The sequence below is a fragment of the Athene noctua genome, chromosome 1 (genome assembly GCF_965140245.1).
Source record: "Athene noctua chromosome 1, bAthNoc1.hap1.1, whole genome shotgun sequence".
In the NCBI taxonomy this organism is placed as follows: domain Eukaryota; kingdom Metazoa; phylum Chordata; class Aves; order Strigiformes; family Strigidae; genus Athene; species Athene noctua.
This window is the reverse complement of record NC_134037.1, coordinates 198,003,660-198,022,305: the sequence shown is the minus strand read 5'-3', so window position 1 is coordinate 198,022,305 and position 18,646 is coordinate 198,003,660. Positions and strand designations below refer to the sequence as shown.

Below are 18,646 nucleotides of genomic sequence, written 5' to 3'. Positions count from 1 at the left end.
CTCCACTTAAAAGACTCAGCCCTGCCTGAGAAAAGGATGGAAGATAACTCAAGGAATTCCACTTTATGGTAAGGAACACAGTGAAAGAGCTCATTAACAGTGCTAGAGCAGGTTTTGAACTGACATATGTATGTGCAAGAAGCCATGTATTCTACTACAGGAAGAGAATAAAAAATAACTGCTCATTACACAAGTACCACCCATCCCACAGACTGAAAGGAGCAGTGTTTTCCTTTTATAAATAAGTATATAGTCCTGTAGTGGCAGGAATTGTGGGTCCACAAAAGGATCAGATCAAGGTTACAATGGACAATCCTCATGATGATAACCCTCAGTTTCAAGTGTTTGACTCTAGAAGCTCACTGGATGCAGGGGTAGATAATGCAAGCCTTCCACATAACCGGTTCCGCCTGCCAGGAACGTGAATGAAGACATACGTCTGATACAACAACGTCACAGTGAGACAAATACCCAGGCCGTCTTACAGGCAGAACAGCTATGCATTTCAGTGACTTTCCGAAATCAGGCTGTCTTTCAAATAATTAGTATAAAAACTCATTTATCATTAAGGTTAATTAGGCAATTAATGAACTGAAAAAATTACACCTGAAAAGACTGTAAATTGAACTAAGTGGGACAGGCCAAACTTAGTGCCTCATGTCTTGAAGGTTTGGGGCTGAACCATCCAGTCTGGATTATCACAAGAGTACAAACCAACAGCAACATGATTACATTATCTACAGCTAAGCTGTAACTGCCAATACGATTCTGGAGCCTGGGCATGACAAAAAAACCTTTTAGAGGCACTACTAGAGTTAGTTTTAGTTTACAAAACCCTCAACCTCCTTCCCTTTCTCCCAAAAAGCTCTCAATCACAGCCCTACAACAGAACTCATGTTACTTCCACGTCAACAGCCAAGTAAGTGCTTGTCCCAGTTCAGCTAGGATAGGGTTGAGAGAGGGGGGGAAGGGATCTCCAGCTGGGTTATTCATACCATGCTGACATCAGGTCTGGGTGCAGGAGTGCACAAACTTTTTCCTTGTGGCTTTGGTGAAGGGGAGCACGCGAGCAAGCTGTCTGTAACCATTGCGGTATTTCTCTGTATATCTTTTGTCTTGTTTACTGTTATTACTGTTTATTGTTGTTATCATTGCTACTGTTGTTGTTCAGATTGTTTATCACACTGTTGTATTAAATTTCTTCTTATTTTAACCCGGGGTTTGTGTCTCACTTCCAGCCTGACCGGCTGAGGGTGGGGGAGGGACAACGGCAACATGGTCTCCGGTCCTGGCAGGGCTTAAACCAACACAGCCCTCTACTCCTCAAAGAAATACTTAAGCACACTTTTGATAATAAGCTATTTTGGTCCAAGAATTTCACTTTAATATCTGTTAAAAAACATTTTAAATCCTGATTGAATTAAAGCCAACCCACTGGCTCAAAATGATGTTTTGAAGCTTTACATTGTCATCACCTTCATCCCATGCTGGCCTACTTTAGTGTTAATCCCATGTTCTCCAAAGAAAGCCGTCACTCAACAAACAGCACTGCAAAGCAAAAAAAATCTAGCACACACTGGCTGGGCTAAGGCTCATCCTTTCCACACCCTGCTCCCCCTGCAGCTGTGAGGGCTCAGCCCTCCAGCACTGCTGGTCTCAGGTGTACCACAGGGACAGAGAAGCAACACCTTGTCAGGGGCTACTGCCCAACATCAAAAGGCTGGTTCTCCTCTTATAGGATGTCTGCATCAGGTGAGCTGCACAGAGCCCACATGTGGTTCTCTAGATGCGTTCACCATAAGACACTCTCTTCTCCCCATCACCCAGCCTCATTCACTGTACAAATTCTAAGTCTGGGGAAAAATTATTCAGAGGGTAAGACACCAAATAAAGAAGTGTGCACCCACATCCTAAACAATGACAAAAAGTAGCATCAAATACTTGCATGACACCTGCACTAGACCAAAATGCTCCATTGTGCTTTGCTGATGTCCAAACCCAACTGCCCCAAGACAAATATAACCAACTCTATCTCCCACAGCCTGATACCCTAAAAGATATGTACACTGCAAAATACATTAGCATTTTCATCATGACACCAAAGACTACCAAATGCTTTACCTAGGATACAACAAAAGTACCCACACATCACCAACACTGCCTCCTCCAAGAGCACAAAGGGAACTAAAGCATAGCTACAAGGTCCTGCTTTGCAACTGACTCCATACTCTTAAGGGAGTGGGTGGAAGCTCGCGACCCCATCTCACATGCTGGGGTTCTAGAAAGCAGCAAGGGATCAGACCTAGCCAGGTACCACCCTGTATTTTCTCCAGGGAAGTCACCTCAAGTGGGTTTTTCAGATGACATTCTGAAGCACCTAGTTAATCTCTCACAGTACAAGAGGAGTTGTGGTATATCTGCAGCCTGGTGCTAATTCACAGACATGTAAGATCTTATTTGGTTCTAAGCTCTTCTTGGATGAGATACTCATGCACGATCCCATTTAGTTCTGCTACTACGCATGGTCTGTTAAGCACACTATTTGCTTCTACATGGTTCCCAACACAGTATGCATGGTACTGCTGAAGTAGGGACTCCCCACCTTACAAGCATTTGGTACTTCTGGTTATTGCCAAAAATCAAGTAGTCACCACAAAAAAAACCCAAAACAAACAAAAAACCACACACACCCCAAAAAAAACAAACAAGACACAGAGTTTAACATGGTACCACTATACGAGATTTCATAGGACTAGGAGAAAACACACTTGCAATTCCAGAGATTCACTTTGCACAAGAAAGTAAAGACCATATTCAAGAGCATGAAGTACAAGTTACCCACAGGACTAGATTACCAGTTCCCATTACCAGAAGCAAGGCATCAGCATACCGAAAATGCACAGGTATTATCAGGAAACAGTAATAATGACAACATATACAACATTTCCCGCTAGACTATTACAGTCTAATGGTTACATCTAATACTGGAGTTGACTTTAAAAGTCATGCAGTTAATATTTTTTTTACTTTCAAACCCACGACTTTCTGGAACACAGTCACAGAAGCAGGTGTCAAAACACACTAATTATCAGCCTGTTAGAGCTTCACTTTTACTGAAGATATTTTGCTCTATTGCAACATCCCAAATTCCCCCAGGCACATTTTATTGCCTGTCAAAAACTTCTGCCTCACCCTCAAAAACAGACAGTCGGGAATACTGGTCTGAATAAAAATTAGCTCTTTTTTTTCCTCTCTCCCTCAGTTTTGCTTAGCAGGCCTAAAAAAGCCATGGGGAAGTAGGGAGAGAGTAAGTATACCACTTACACTATCTTGAAATCTAGTTCCTTCCAACCCCAACATGCAACACTGATTTCCTGAAGTCCACTGCAGGCACCACCCCAGAGAATAGAGGCTGGCTCTGTACTTCAGTATGAGAGGGAAGAGGCGTAACAGTTCCCCTGGCTTTAGTCAGGGGCAAATTTATGACCACTGACCACAACCTCCTTTCTCCATCATCATCTCTGAAGCACTAATAGCCTAAGCTTATTCTGCAGCAACTACCCAGAGCTCCTGTCTTAAAGTATTTCACACTGTTAGTGGGAACTCTAGTGTTCGTGCTGTCAAGCAGAATCACCCAGGGGCTGGTGACTGACAGCGTGCAGCAAAATTAACAACATGGAGCAATCTACAAACACGGGGTAAGATAACAGAAATAAGAGTGACATTGGTCAACTCCTACCTTACATTTGGGGCAAGAAACATTACCAGAGCACAAATGTGGTTCTTTGGGTATCTTAAAAACTTGACATTTGATTATTATGCAACATCAGCCAATGCCCCAAACATCAAATATCTACACTACAAAATTCAACTCCAAATTTCCATGGAGGTATGGATCACAGATCATTTGCAGGAATAGTTGATGTGTCCCTCCTGCTTATCTGCTGAGCAATACTTTACACAAAAGTCCAAACTTAACCATTATGTTCATGGAGGCAAAATGCAACTCCTCCTGATCTCAAGAAGTGAACTAGGTTAGAGTTCATGTCCCAGTGCTGCAGGGAAACACGGGCTGAAGGAGGTCTCTAGGACCAGACTTGGTCTAAGCTACTGAGAATTTGCATAGATCAAGACAAGGACCTTACTGACAGTCAGTGCAAGGCACAAAATTTATGGGAGCACAGCTCCTCTCTGACTTGAGCAGAGCAGGTGCAAGTTTTCTACAACCTTTACTGCCTCCCTGAAACAGAGCACAAGACAGCCTTAAAGTAACAATAATCACCTGCAGAGCAATGTAACTCATTTTACCAAATTCTCAGCCACGCTGAGCAGTAGTTACTTTCATATAACTGCAGAGGACACAAGAACCTTGGGGAAAAATTTTTATTTAAAAATAAAAAAGTAAAAAATGTGTGCTATCTTGTACTGCACCCATGTGATCTGCTGAAAGATTTCGGACAACTGCTGGAGTTTCACAGTACTGCCACTAATTTTGCATACCTTGTGGGAATAGCACTTGCCCTGGTTCAAATGGAACAAATATAAGGTGCAACTATCTATATGCACAATCCTTTTAGTGTAATCAATTACACAGTTTCTGTTAGGGGCATCTGAAAAACAAAAAAGTCAAAAGAAGACAAGCAACTGGAGTCAGCAGATCTGAAAATCTGATCTGTAAAGAAGTGACAGGTCATTCCTTGCTTCTCTCTGCTAAATTGCAATAAAAGACGCAGCTAAAAATTTTTCCCCAATATTAATTTCTCCACGAGAGCAAATGCTGCCATTTCAGAGATATTCCACAATTCAAAAGTGGAAGGGAAAACAGCTAGTGCATTTATAAAAAAGGGAAATAATGCTTATAATGCAAGGCTCATCTTAATAGCAGGTGTTTTGAGGAGAAGCTTTTGAACGTGTACTGAACCACTACAGATATTCTATGACTACAGAAGACATGTAGAGAGCAAAGCTACTTTCTCAGGTACAGCACCCACAGTTGGCAAATGACAAGAGAAGAGCCAGACACTGGACTATGAGAACTTCCAGTTGTTCTGGAAAACTTGGGCCAGACGCTCAGATACGTAAGTGTTCATAAAAGTATGACTTTTTCAGAACTTCTCAGATGTTTTGTTCTTAGAACAAAACAGAACCTTGCAAAAAATAAGAGCAATTCCATTAGACCACTGCATCCCCTCTCTTTTTTAGTGATTACCAGGGATCTGCAACAATGCAATCCCAACGAGTAAATCTAACTTAAACATTGCTGGTTTGGAGGGGATGGATTGGTTTTGTTTCAGACACAAACAACTCTCACATTGTGTCATACTGTCAGAGCTCAATTTTCCAAGGTTGTGTTCAGATGGTCTGTGTAGCAGTCACCAGCTTTTCAAACCAGAATCTAAAAGCAACAGTAGGATGTTACACCCTGTGTGTCCTGCAAAATAGATCTAATTTTCCATTACAAACTGGTGATTGTTCCCAGGCAGGGGGAGGAGAGAGAGAGAAAGGGAGACTAAGAAAGGGAGCTTTTATACTATCTACCAGATTTTTCTTCTCTTTCTGCCATCCTCCTTCCTACAATTCTACAAGTTGAATGACTGCCAGAAAAATCAACGAAACTATTTTTCATTGAAATATCAAAACAAAACACATGAGAAGCTTCATGATACAATTCAATTACACTGTTAAACACCAGGAACATATAACTACCTTTAAGGACTGACTAAATGCTACAAAATACACATCTTAGAAGAAGATACCAAGAGAAACAGCTTTCAGAACGCCACAGTGTAGTACTGAATGGAACAGGAAATGAGGAACAAAGAAAGGAATTTCATAGATTCCAGATGTACTCTAACACCAGCTGGGAAATACAAGCAAGAATCACTAAAGCCTTGTAAAAGGCTACCACTAACTGTTTTCTTCTAGAGTTCTTGAACAAAAGTAAGTAGCTGTAAACAATTTGTAAACATAAATATTTTTAGAGGAAATTAGAAACAGTAGTAAAAATAAACTTCTTCCCCTCTCTCATATTTTTAAGGAGTGTTTTTAAAACCCAGCCATCAATGCATCTGTGTTTTGGAGTTGCTTTTTTAAATATAAGAACTCTGTATAAGCAGTCATAACAGAAGCACAACTGTAAATAAAGTTGTCAGTTTTTCAACACTTGGAAAAGTAAACCTGAATGAAACTTGAAAGCAAGGAAAACCAAAACCAGTAAAGTTGGTTTATACTATCTGCCTCCTGTGTAACTGGAATTGAAAGGGAATTTAAATTTGTAAATTGATAAAAAACCAAGTTATCAGTCACTCAAAACCTTTGTTCCTACAGCTATAAATTAAGAGACTAACCACTCTAGGTTAAAAATCCTGGAAATAGAACTCCTCCATAAGTTCAAACACCCTTCTGCTCCCCGTGTAACCCAGTGTCTCCAACATTTTAATGTTACTTTTCTGAAACACAAACTCAGGCCTTTCAATGCAAACTTCTTTTAAATGGATTTTGAAATCTCCAAGTAACAAGTACAGTGACAGACAGACAAGTGTATTTCCTCCTAAGGTCACTATAAAAGATGAAAAGAAAGCTTAAGCATGCATCTTGTAGAACACAGACCTGCATGAGTAGAAAATTACCCTTCCTCACATAATTGCAGAAATAGGCGTTCTTCCCAGCTTCGAGGCTTTTCATGAATTTGTTGCATGTGGCAGAACTGAGACATTTCATCTAATGTTCATCCACCTACTACCAGATTATAAAAGTAAAGTACACTAGCATTTATGCAAATTAAACGTTGCATCAAATGCTACCTGTTCAAACCTACCAGTCATTCATAAAAAAGTGAAACGCTCTATTACCATCACACCATACTAACCTATTTTAGCTAATGATGATGGAGTCACACAGTTACACACAAGCAGGTAGGGAATGGTAAGAGATTCAGCTGTCGGGCTAATGAAGGGATCTTCCTTTTACCCCAGTGCTCCCCAAGAAGTAATAAGAAGCAAACACACCAGTCTCTAGTCAGGTGGAAAAAAGATAAGACTTCTGAGGTCTGGAATGAAAACTGAAGAGCAGAACTCTTAATCTACCTCAGAAGTCAGGCAAGTAAAACCAGGCTGTAAGTCTTCAATAACTGTGTTCTTTCCTCAACAGATCTCAAAAATACAGACACACTACATTTTTTTTCCTTCAGACAGAAAAGAGGAGGAAAAAAAACCCAACCCAAAAACCAAAGCCCTCAAACTTTCCACTGAATCTTTAAAGTGTTTTACACTTGGCAACGATCCACGAAAAATTCTGAGAAACAAAAATGGGGGGGGGGGGGGGGGGGGGGGAAATCCAGTTCTTCATAATTTTGAAGCTCACATCTCATTTTGCAAAACTTTCACCCAGAAAGTCTTCTATAGGAGGAAAACAACATGTGAAGTTTCGGGGAAGTTGCTTTCCCTTGGTAGAGGTTAGGATGGGAGAGGAAGGAAGTTAAATTTGTTTTGGTTTTATTCCAAAACAAAGCTTTTAGTTAGACCCTAAATTCAGTCACCAGTCCACTACGCTGAGGAAAACAAACAGGCAATGCCAAAGAGCAGATACTTCTTAAGGTTTAATACACGATGATAAATCAGAAGGTAGGAGACCTATTCAGAATGTGCAAGTCTATGAACAGCTTTTCGGTTTAACAAAATACAACCTGTTATTAATTCAAGCTTCTCCTTGATTTAACCACAAAATAGATAAACCTCTGGTACTAGAAGGTTTAAAAACACAACTCTAAGATACAACAGTGCATGTTTTAACCACTGACATACGCCTTAGGTGACTTGCTACCCAGATGCATTAACAGTCCACTGGCACACACATTCATTTTCCTTCTACATATTTGGCTTAACATTTGTTGGTCTGAAATCATTATGAGTAATACAACTGTCTGACATTTACATCTTTTATAGTATTCACCAAACACTACAATCCTCTGTCTTTATTCTAGTCTTCTTGCTCTCACACAGGGCAACTGTAAAATTTATTCTCCAAAGACACCAGTTTGTAGAGGGTTTTCTCACAAGTGAATTGTTGTAACGAGATGTGGATTTTGCCTCTTCCTTCCCTACACCGTCCAAGACAAAAATTGCTACATGAGCTACTCAAAGACTTAATTCAGCGCTCACAACAGTGTAGCTATTGGCTTCAACAGAATTATTCACAATTTACACTCCTGTAATGGCAATCAGTCAATCCTTTATCAGAGACTAATAAAGGATAGAGGGAATATCTGAAGTTCTATTTGCAGTCTACAGTGTTTATCTGCTCTAAGAATTTTAACCTGATGTATACTTTCAGAGGTATTTTAAAAGTTTATTTTAAATTATATTTTCTAATCTTGCTGCATGCAACACCCTTCAGTGTTTGCATGAGAAGGTCTTCCTTGAATGGGAGCATCAGTGCAGTAAATGGCTTTGTATGATAACAGTGTTTGACAGCATATCTGCTATCAGAAATCTTGCTGTGGTGCAAAGAAAGGCGAGGGGGAGGTTCTGTTTAAGCATGAACATGACATGACAATCACCATGAGGTGCCTCAGCTTTAGAAGACATGTGTGTGATGGAGAAGCAAGGCAGCGTGTGTGAGTATTAATCAACTATTACCAACCAAAACACCTAAACTTTCATAAGCAGCTACGGCTCCTGAACTGCATGTGAGATGCAAGTAGTCCTCAGGTGGAAGGTCAGATACAAATACAGTTTGACAGACTATCCTCTTGGTTGTCTCACTAGAGTTTTAAGATTTGTTTTCCAGAGCAGCTGACCAAGCCAGTATGTATCGAAGGCTAACAAACACAGCATCATCAAGAAAACACATACTATAGGAGTGGATTGAAGACGGCAGAAAGATTCAAGCAGCCTCATGAGACTGCCAGTACAAAGACATGAAAGCAGGGGATGCACCTGCTCTTCCCCCCCATCTGATTTCCCGTATACACATGCTCCCAGTCAAGCTCTTGATACTTGTCCAGAAACAGATCTGACATTCACTTGAGTGCACAGATTCAGCTCACTAAAATGGAAGAAAACTAAACCTGACAAGAAAAATAAGTTGCATTCTTTGGGCCTGCTTTGCAAACGGAACTGGATTTTTTTTTTGTTAGCAGAGGAGCATCAAGTCAACAGACACCAATCAGGTGTTTGAGGCGAGGCATGTGAAGAGTGTTTCATAGCTGGGAGCAAGATGAGTAGGGAAGAGGAAAAGCAAGACCTGCCTTTTTAGCAGCAGCAAGCTACTAATTTGGGTTAGCATATCATGACACTATGCCTTGGACTGCACCTACGAGCACAGAATCACAAACCAACGCGTGAAACATGGAGGAGAACAGAATCAGGCAGAACAGAGACATAAGAACGCTGGAAGAGAAGCTAATATTGGCATCTACCAAACCCAGTAATTTCAGAAACAGGAATTTCTTTTCAACTGATAAAATAAAAAATAAAAAACCACACAAAAAACCACCAATCAGTTTAAAGAGTAATTCAATGTAATTAAAAGTTTTCAAAAGCATTTTCTGGAAAACTATGGAGCTAAGACATGCAGCATTTGCATAATGTCCTCATGTAAGAGCATTTGGTACTTTGACCAGCAAATAATCACCTCAATGAGAAGACAAAAACCCACTATTAGTTCTCATAAGAGAGATTAGAGAACATTTGATTCAAATGTACTAATTCCAAGAGAGGACAAAAAAACCTAGAAAGATTGCTTCCTGACATCAGGGGCTGGGAACAGACCTGCTTAATGGTTTCAACTCCTTTGAATTTACCTTACTCTAAAAGCCACGTCACACTGGCTTCCATTCTCATATTTTAATCATGTTTTACTTAAAAGAAAGCTAAGTTATGGATACTTTGATGTCAGGCTGGCAGTCCCAAACACAAGCATCTTCCGTGTCTTCAAAACTAAGTTCAGTGAAGTATTTTCCACTGCTACCTCTGTTTCCTTCTCTGACTTGCAGAAACTATACTTCAATCCTATAGTTCGGTCTCCATTTTTGCTCCAGTCATGGCTGTTCCTGACAGCCCACAAATGTCATAGCACTCCTCCTCGAGAAACAGCACTGGTCCCAGATCTTTTCCATTCAACACACTGAACACAAGTCGGTCAGAACACAACAACCACCAAGTTTAGCAGAGTTTGAAATACTGAACCAGCGGTGAAAAATCTGCATAATCTATTCTGCACCCTCTACAGCCTGCCAGACTTAAGCCTTAAATAGCACTGCAGTCAATAAATAACAACATAAGTTGCCATTTTATTTTACCTACACAACATCAGTTTAAACTGTACTTGTCAGCTTTTTAATGTGCAAAAACGATCTTGAGAAGTCTTGAATATATTCAAGGTGAGATGCAAATAACTTTTCTCCCTTTACTTGTTTGTCCACTAACTTTGAAACACTAGAAAAATCCTTGTTATCTTTTTAGGAAGTGTAAAATGTTTCTTATATAGTAATTTTCTATTATATCTATATAGAGATATATGGGTACCTGGGAAAAATACTCTCATTCTAAAAATATCTATCCAACAGCCTTATGCTGAATTTAAATGGAGATAAATCCTTTTACAGTGTTATGCAGTTAGCATATTTAGTCATACTTACTTCCACAAGTAACCACTTAAGACAAGGCACCAAATCCCAACAGACAACATTAAAAGGGACATCTTCTCAAGGCAAAATGGATTTCCCTGATCAGTTTTAGGATTATTAGACTTCAGGGAGGCTTTAAGTTTGTCAGAGACAAGATAGTTCCTCTTGAACCTTACAGAAATGCAGAGAGGCATCTCTCAAATGTTTATTCCATATCAAGTTTAATGGTGAAAGGGCAGTAAATATATTCTCTTGGCAATTGGCCTGCTTAAACACTAGTATAGTAGCACTTAAGTGAACACTCTGCCTGACTTCACCCAAGATTCTCAGTTTCCCAAGGAAAAGTTCAATTGCTTTTGCAGTGTCTTAAACTACATATCTCTGTGTGAATTAATAAAGAAGGCAAAGCAAAATTAAGAGTCAGAGAGATGGCACAGTCTACAGACCAACAATCCTTATCTAGTTAACTGAACCATCACAATGTAAATGAGGTTTTTTGACTTCTCAGAAAATGGTGGGTTTACCCTTTGAACAGGAACACCAACCCACATCAGGTAGTAGCAAACCTTTACCACAAAGGTATCACAGCTTCATGCTTCCGATCACAGTGCTAAGGAGAGACTACATTGCCAGAAGTCTCCCATTTTATACTCAACACCTGTAACCACAAGAGGTCCACCTCTGGTCCTTTCTAAAGATGATAAAAGAGCTTTAGAAGTTTATGAATGTCAAATTGCGACAAGCCTTCACAGCATAGAAGTAGACCATAATGATCTGAGGTCAACAGAACGATGAGCAAAAGGTCTTCTTCATTATATTATGGCCCCTGGCAGCCTCTTGATATGCAGGAACCCCCTGTCCTAATTATTATTCCAAAACTATGAGGCAGTTTAACCTCTATAACAAGCTCTGCTACTGCTAGAAAAATATAGTTTTAGAGCAGAGCCTAATATTCACAGATACAAGAGTACTAGATTTCAGAGACAGGGAAAGCTTGTTACTTTACAGTGAGAATTCACAAATGAGCCATTGCTTTAGGTTTTTCAAGTATAAATAATTTCACAAAGTAAAATCTGGCAGAAAGTTCTCCACTAACCAGTACACAGCCCTCCACAGCAGAAATGCTGAATATAAGCTTTTATTTTTTCAACTGAAAGTCTAATAGTTGATACCATTTAAGGAGGAAAAAAAAGCAGCCATTAAGTACAGTATATTTATTAAATATTATTAACAGTACAACACAAGTCATGTTGTCAAGCAGAAGGACTCTCTTTGTAGTTTTTCCAGCCAATCATCAGCCATAGAGCCTTATGCTATTTCCTTTCAGGTTTTGAAACACTGACTCATGGAAATATCAGCACTGCACACTTCCTCAAAGTGGCAATCTTATAGGAAGTGTTTGTTTAGTCTTATATGACACATTGTTTTGTTTATGTATAAGGGATTCCGGTAAAAATAATTTTCAATTAAGGAAAAAAAGACAAGAGGACAACAGTTTCAGTTATGGGAAGCCAAAATAAATCAATTTCAAATAGACATCTGAACAGTGCATTCATTAGCATAGATACTACTTTTTCCTTTTTACTATATAGTAATTCATTGCAACAGACATGAGCAGAAGCAGCCAGGCACTGCGTTCTTTCAATTCAACAAACCACAAAAGAAAACCAGAGACTGGACAAGAAGCAGCACAGTAACAATTCCTCTTAACACTGCTACCCACAGTGACAGAGTTCATATTGTTGCTGCACAACTCCAGTATCTCAACAAGACATTTTTTGGAATTGACACATTATTGGCAGTGCAACCAAAAGAGGGAAACATCGGTTCCTAAGACGCTCAAGGGTTCACATTTTCAATAGGGGAAACAGATGGCTCAAACTAAATCCAAACATGACTAGAAACAACACTACTAACACTATTCAGAATGGGGAAGCACTTAGGAGACCTGGGATATAATTACCCATCTGGCTAAATATCGCTGATTCTATGCAACCCATCAGTCTCAAAAGAACAAGTTACACCAGCAGTAGAAAACACCTTAATCTACCTGCAGCTTCTTGGAAATAGGGGACAAGACCCAGCCATACAAAACATTAGAGTTCGCGTGGCCTGAAGCCTATGAACTGCATCAGCCTCTATTACAAAAGGCCGCCATGGGTACCCCACTTTGATCTCAGTGTGTTTGCACTGATTCTTCAAAGCATCAGTCCTACATTTCATCAGATTTACACTGAGGCATACTTGTATATCAGTGTCCCCATTCATGATTTGCCAGCAAGGGTGCTACAGAGAAGGAAACATCTTACCAGATCAAGCACATTGTATCTGAAAGTCAGAGATCAGTCAGAGCTTGGCCATGAAGCAAGCTCTCAAAGAATAGAACTGCCCACTTCTAGAGCATGATAAATCAAAGCAAATCAAGATGGGAAATGACTTATCCCTCTTTCCTCATCCCTTAAGCCATCAAAAGATTCAAAGCCTCCTGCCACTAGAGGTGAGAGACACCTACAAGGTAGTAGTGAATGGGAACTGCTAAGACAAATCTGCTCTTGCAAATAATAGACAAAAGTAGTGTCCCTCCAATGTTCACCATCTCCTTTCAAATCCAGTCACAAGATTTTTTGCAGGGAGCCTACAAGCCTCCATATACAATTCCTTCAAAATTAGGATTGCTTTACAAGACCTGTTAAGAAATACTCCCTCAACCCATCAAAGCAATCCTGCCACTTCCATTTTTCTGAAAAATTTCACAAAAGATAGACAGCTACAAAAAGGTATTTTACTTTCAAAAACAAATCCCAGAAACTTGTGTTCCTGCCACGAAAGCTGATGAATATGCCTGCAGATACTTTCTAGTGAACAGAAGGAAAGAGCTCACTTTTGTGCGTACTTATTATCGCCCTCTGCTGTATCACAGTAGAAAACCTGGGCGCAGCGGCACTCCAGAAAGCGCCTGGCATTATTCTTGCAGTTCATTAAGACCTTCTGCTTAGAAGGCAGAAGCAGAGCACCAGCGTACCAGTGATGCATACAGTTTTTCCTACTTACTATCCACGTTAAAAGACAGCAAGAATCCTTACTGCAATACTGCACATTAATCAAACGCTTAGCTCTGATAACTGAAGTCAGCAGTAGGATTAACTGTAGTCCGTGGTTTAATTAGATTAATCTCAAATCTTTAGCTGCTGTTATTATCTTCGATCTCTTCTACCACTCGAAGAAATTCCCACACTCTAGTGACATCAATCATTTAGGTATGACATCACTGTTTTCTTCTCAAAAACAAACTCACTCAAGAGACATCATCCTACATGTGAGGTTTTTTTTTTTACTCTCTTCTTCAAAAAGAGCCAGAAAACAGGTCTCTGACCATGTTTTATAATGTTACTGAATCTACCTCTGGATGTATAAAAGAACACAGAACCGACACATAATGTTTAGTTTATGCCACAAATTTAAAAAAAAAAAAAAACAAACAAAACCTGCTACCACTGAACTACCTGCTAACAATTAATAAGGAAATGATCCTATCAATGGTCTCTTTGAAACGGTAATGCCACCATCCAATAATGAGACTTTCTATGCAAACTCACTTTTCAGTTTTACCTAACATGACAATTGGTGGTTGCGTTTTTACGCGCAGATGTGCAAAAGGAGATTTTTCAAGAGCGTTAATCGGAAGCAACAAGCCCAACTCCCCGAGTACCCACCACCACTGCGAGTCCGGCGCTAAACTTTCCCACTTGCCCTCACGCTGCCAGCCCACACGCCCCATCTAAGCCAGGCAAGGCGCTCCCCCTGCGCGCCGGTTTGACTCTGTTGCGGAAACGAGGGATTTCCCTCCTAGCCGGCACACTCGCCACTCTACCAGGGAGAGTTTAATCTGCACGCTGACATCTGTCGCTTACTTTCTAATAATGTGGTTTGGAACTCGATCAGCAGCAAGAAGAGCGAATCTCCAAGCGCGAGTCGTAGGACGGCGTGAAGAAGCAGCCGGCTGAGCCCATCCCGCTCACCGAGGCGAGGGGCAAGAGGCACCGGCTCCTTCCCACGGCCGCTTTTTGGCCGATTTCTCACCAGCTTTGCCAATGACACGCAGTACCGAAACTCGATGACCGCCTTCAAACTTTTTAGCGCGTAGCTTAGCAACGAAAAGTGGAAAAAAAAAAAACAAACCCACAAGTAAAAAAAACACGAAATCCGCCTCATATCCTGCGCCGCCTGAACTCCCGCCGGCGCCGCTCGCCAGCCGGACGCGCACCGCGCTGCCGGCCTGTCACCGCGGCACCCGGCCGCCCCTCACGGCGCCGCTCTCCGCACCGCCTCCCCCTCCGGCCCCGCACCGCCGGCCTGAGACGCCGCGGAGCCCCGCCGGACCACGGGCACCGCCCGCCCCGCCGTCCCCAGCCGCTGCCCCAGCGGGACGCGGGACGCAGGGGGAGCGCAAAGGAGCGGCCGGCGCCGGGTGCCTCGCCGCAGCGGCGCTGCCCGTTCCAGCGGGGGCTCCCCGCCCGCTGTCAGCCGCCCCCACCCCGCGCTCTCACCGATTTTAATCCTGACGCTCTGGAAGACCCGCAGCCCCTCTTCCTCCACCGCCATGGTGGTGGTGGTGGTGGTGGTGCCGCCGCCGCGCCTGGCGCTCAGCAGTGCTCGAGCCTCGCCGCCGCGGAGACGCGCGGGCCGGGCCGGGCAGGAGGAGGAAGAAGAGGCCGAAGATGAGGAGGAGGCCGAGGAGGAGGAGGCAGGCGAGCAGCTCCGCCGCGGCGGGAACGAGGGCGAGCGGAGGGCTTGGAGCGCGCCGCAACCAGGCTGCCGCGAGCCAGCAGCCGAGCGGAGCGCAGCGCAGCGCAGCGCCCGCCTCTCCCCCCGCCTCAGGCCGGCAGCGCCCGCCTCCGCCCCGCCGCCGCCTCCTCATTGGCCAGCGGGGCAGCGGCCGCGGCGCTCATTGGGCCGCTGCCGTCAGGGGTGGGAGCGGGGAGCCGGGAGCCGGGGTAGGCGCCGGGAGCCGCCGCGGCGATCGCAACAGCTGGAACGAGGCGCGCGCCCGCGCCCGCCCGCCGGCCCGTCCCACCGCCGGCCCGGCCGCGGCCCTGAGGGGAGGCTCCGTTCCTGCCGGCCGCGGCAGCGCGCCCGCCCCGCCGGGACTCCCGAGGGGGCAGCGGGGGGGAAAGCTGACTAACTCGATGGCTCATCTCCAGTGCCGGCCCGGACCAACCGTCGGGAAGCAGCCGTTGGCCCCGCCGGCGGGGCCCGCTAATCAATGGCGGGAGGGAGGGAGGGAGGGAGGGAGGGATGTTCAAGTCCTCTTTCCCATAGAGCCATAAAGAAAGGGCACTTGCGACGTCCCCAGGTTGAAACCCATTCATTAGTGGGGAAAAGAAGTCCCGCGTTAAATAAGCAAAGCCGTCTGGGCGTTGGGAGCGGGCCGGTCTGGCTCCTGGCTCTATTTGATCAGCGGCGCAGCTCGCTCTACCTGATCGCACGGGAAGAGCAGGGAATTCAGATTTCAGACTTGCATGATTACACATTAAACAGCAAGAAACAGGTCCTGTGTCAGTATTCAGTGCCAAACTTCGGGTCTTGTAAACTCAGTAGTTGAAATACTCCTTCCCTAAAGGTCTGGCAAAAGCAGACCACAAAGTTCAACAGAGGTCATGGGATTACATTATTTCAGAAAGTAAAAAAGGCAAATTACCTTTGGTGCAGACAGTCACAACCTCCCAGAGGAGGCTTCGAACATCCCTACGCAGGACAGCCCGGGCACATCACAGTTCAGCATGTCCAAGAAGCACAACAAAATGCCCTTTCTCAAGCCTGCAGCAAAAAGAAAGAAGCAAAAAAAAAGGAAAAAAAAATCATCAAATTCTAGCTATAATTTCAGAAGTGACAGAAAGGCAAACAGACTAAGGACAATCTATACATACATTGAGAAGCTAGTACTGAAAGAATGAAACTGTTGAAGGACAGCAAGAAATCAGAAGGCAAATCCTAAGTCAGTCACATGCAGTATGATGTCTGTGGAGAAGAAGTTGTCCAGGCAAGCTAGAAGAATACAGTTGGGTAGTCCATCATTGCTTGAACAATGGCAGGTACAAAATGTAATGAACTCCCTTCATTTAAAAAAAAGGAAAAAAAAATAGTGAGCTATGGAAATATATAAGAGCATATGAAAACTTGGGAAGGAGCCGCAATGGCAGTGGAAGTCAGTGTGTAGAAAAGCCTGGAGCATCTGGGTTTTCCAACACAGGTATGGGCCTAACTGAAGGAAACTGGCAAGCTCACAGCCAAAAAAGGAAGCAGTGAGTTATCTTAAGGAGCTGCCTGACTTACTTTGTTCTCCTTGTCTGCATAGCCAAGTGACATATGTAATTTGATAAAAATACTTTTATAGCACAAGACACTGAAGGGATTTTGTAAAGCAAAGGCTTCCATTTGCCAACATCCATGCTGTAATTCCCTCCCTCCTTGCTGCAGTATGCCCAGTGTCCTCTGTAACCTTATTACATTATCCTTATTCCACCTACCAAGTGTTGTCTCTTCTCCATAATGCTCCCAGCTCACTGCAATACTTCAGCTCCTCTGCCTGCTGGTCCTTTGCATCCCCCATAATACCTTCAGTGCTCCCTGTCCTAATAACCTCTAGCATTTTCTTCACCATAGCCCTCATGTTACCTGTCACAATACTTCTGATTTCCCTGGGTTTGTTTCACCTTCCAGCTGGACAAGAGACAACACCAGCAGCAGCCTGAACAGAAGCTACAAAAATGCTGATCAGATACCTCACATTTTAAGAAGGACATTGAGTCAGACTGGCCAACCTGTTGTTGCCTTTCAGATACTGGATGTGGCAAACAAACGGTTTTAGAGTATGCATGTTGTACAGGTCTGTTTTAACACTCTGCATATGATCACAGATAAAAGGGAATATACACCAGCTGTTGCTTTTGCTCCTTCGCCACACATGCACACACCTTGAACGTATTTACACACAATAAATATATGCCCACTCAGTCATCTCACTGAAGAAGAATGGCAAACAACTGTTACACACAATGCTGTACATAGGCAGAGACAAGGACTTCCAGCTATAAGCAAGTGGATAAAGTTTAGCTATAAGCAAAGGAAAATGGATCCTATTGTCAGTATCTGTATAAATTGATCCCAAACGAGCTCACAAATTGAGCTTATAGATCTCTTTAAAAACATGTTAACTTTGTACTTGTGGGGATTCAGTAACCAAAGAAACTTCTACACGCTGATACTGGGAACTGATAAATGTTCCCCAACAGCATCAGGGAGAAACTTGCTTCCACACACTAAATACTACAGACATCTCAGATAAAATGTTTTACTCCTCTGTGTTTTCCATGTTTGCCTTTGGTACCTAAAGACTTCAGTTGACCTCATTTCCCTGTTTGAAGCTTTTCTCATCTGCAGAAAGTTGACCCCAAAATGGTCATTAAAAAAAATCAATTTATCAATTCTCTCCCCAGCATTTGCTGCTGCAAGAGTTACTCTCAGCAGATACCCAACAGACTATCTTTCCCAATTTGCAGTTGTGTTCTTTCCAGACAGTCATGGCACTTCTATCTCCTTTGTGTCCAAGAAACAAAACAAGATATCTACCTATAACCCACTTATATGTTCACAAAACCAGGCTATACATAAATTCCCCCCTGCCTTTTCACACACCCCAATTTGCAGTCAGAGCCCACCACTCTTAAATCTGATTTTGTTTGAAGCATAAATTCACCCTGTTATCTAATGTGATGGTTGTCCCCCACCTTCTAGCCTCCAGTGTTGCTTGCAACCTCTCTCTGTGTGAGCAACTGGTGCTCATGAGGGTGTGTGAGGTACCACGTTTGCTGGTAAAAAAAAAAAAAAAAATCAAAATATACTGTCATGACTCCCATCTGTATATTATGAAAAACAAGAGGCCCATAAGCCATGAGATTTTAAAATGCTTTGCCCAGGATCAAAAGCAGAAACCATCCCAATCCAGAGGGGTGGCTGGGG

The 18,646-nt window shown here is 42.8% G+C and overlaps 1 protein-coding gene across 2 annotated transcripts in view; it reads right to left on the bottom strand.

Annotated features, from left to right (window-relative positions):
* The window catches only part of RASA3 (RAS p21 protein activator 3), a 136,520-nt gene extending 121,071 nt beyond the window's left edge, over nt 1-15,449 (bottom strand). For both annotated transcript variants that reach the window (XM_074909778.1, XM_074909787.1), the window contains exon 1: nt 15,175-15,449. In XM_074909778.1, coding sequence (XP_074765879.1) covers nt 15,175-15,229 — 55 coding nt within the window. In that variant the 5' untranslated portion in view covers nt 15,230-15,449. The remainder of the gene's footprint in view (nt 1-15,174) is intronic.
* Between the last annotated feature and the right edge of the window lie 3,197 nt (nt 15,450-18,646).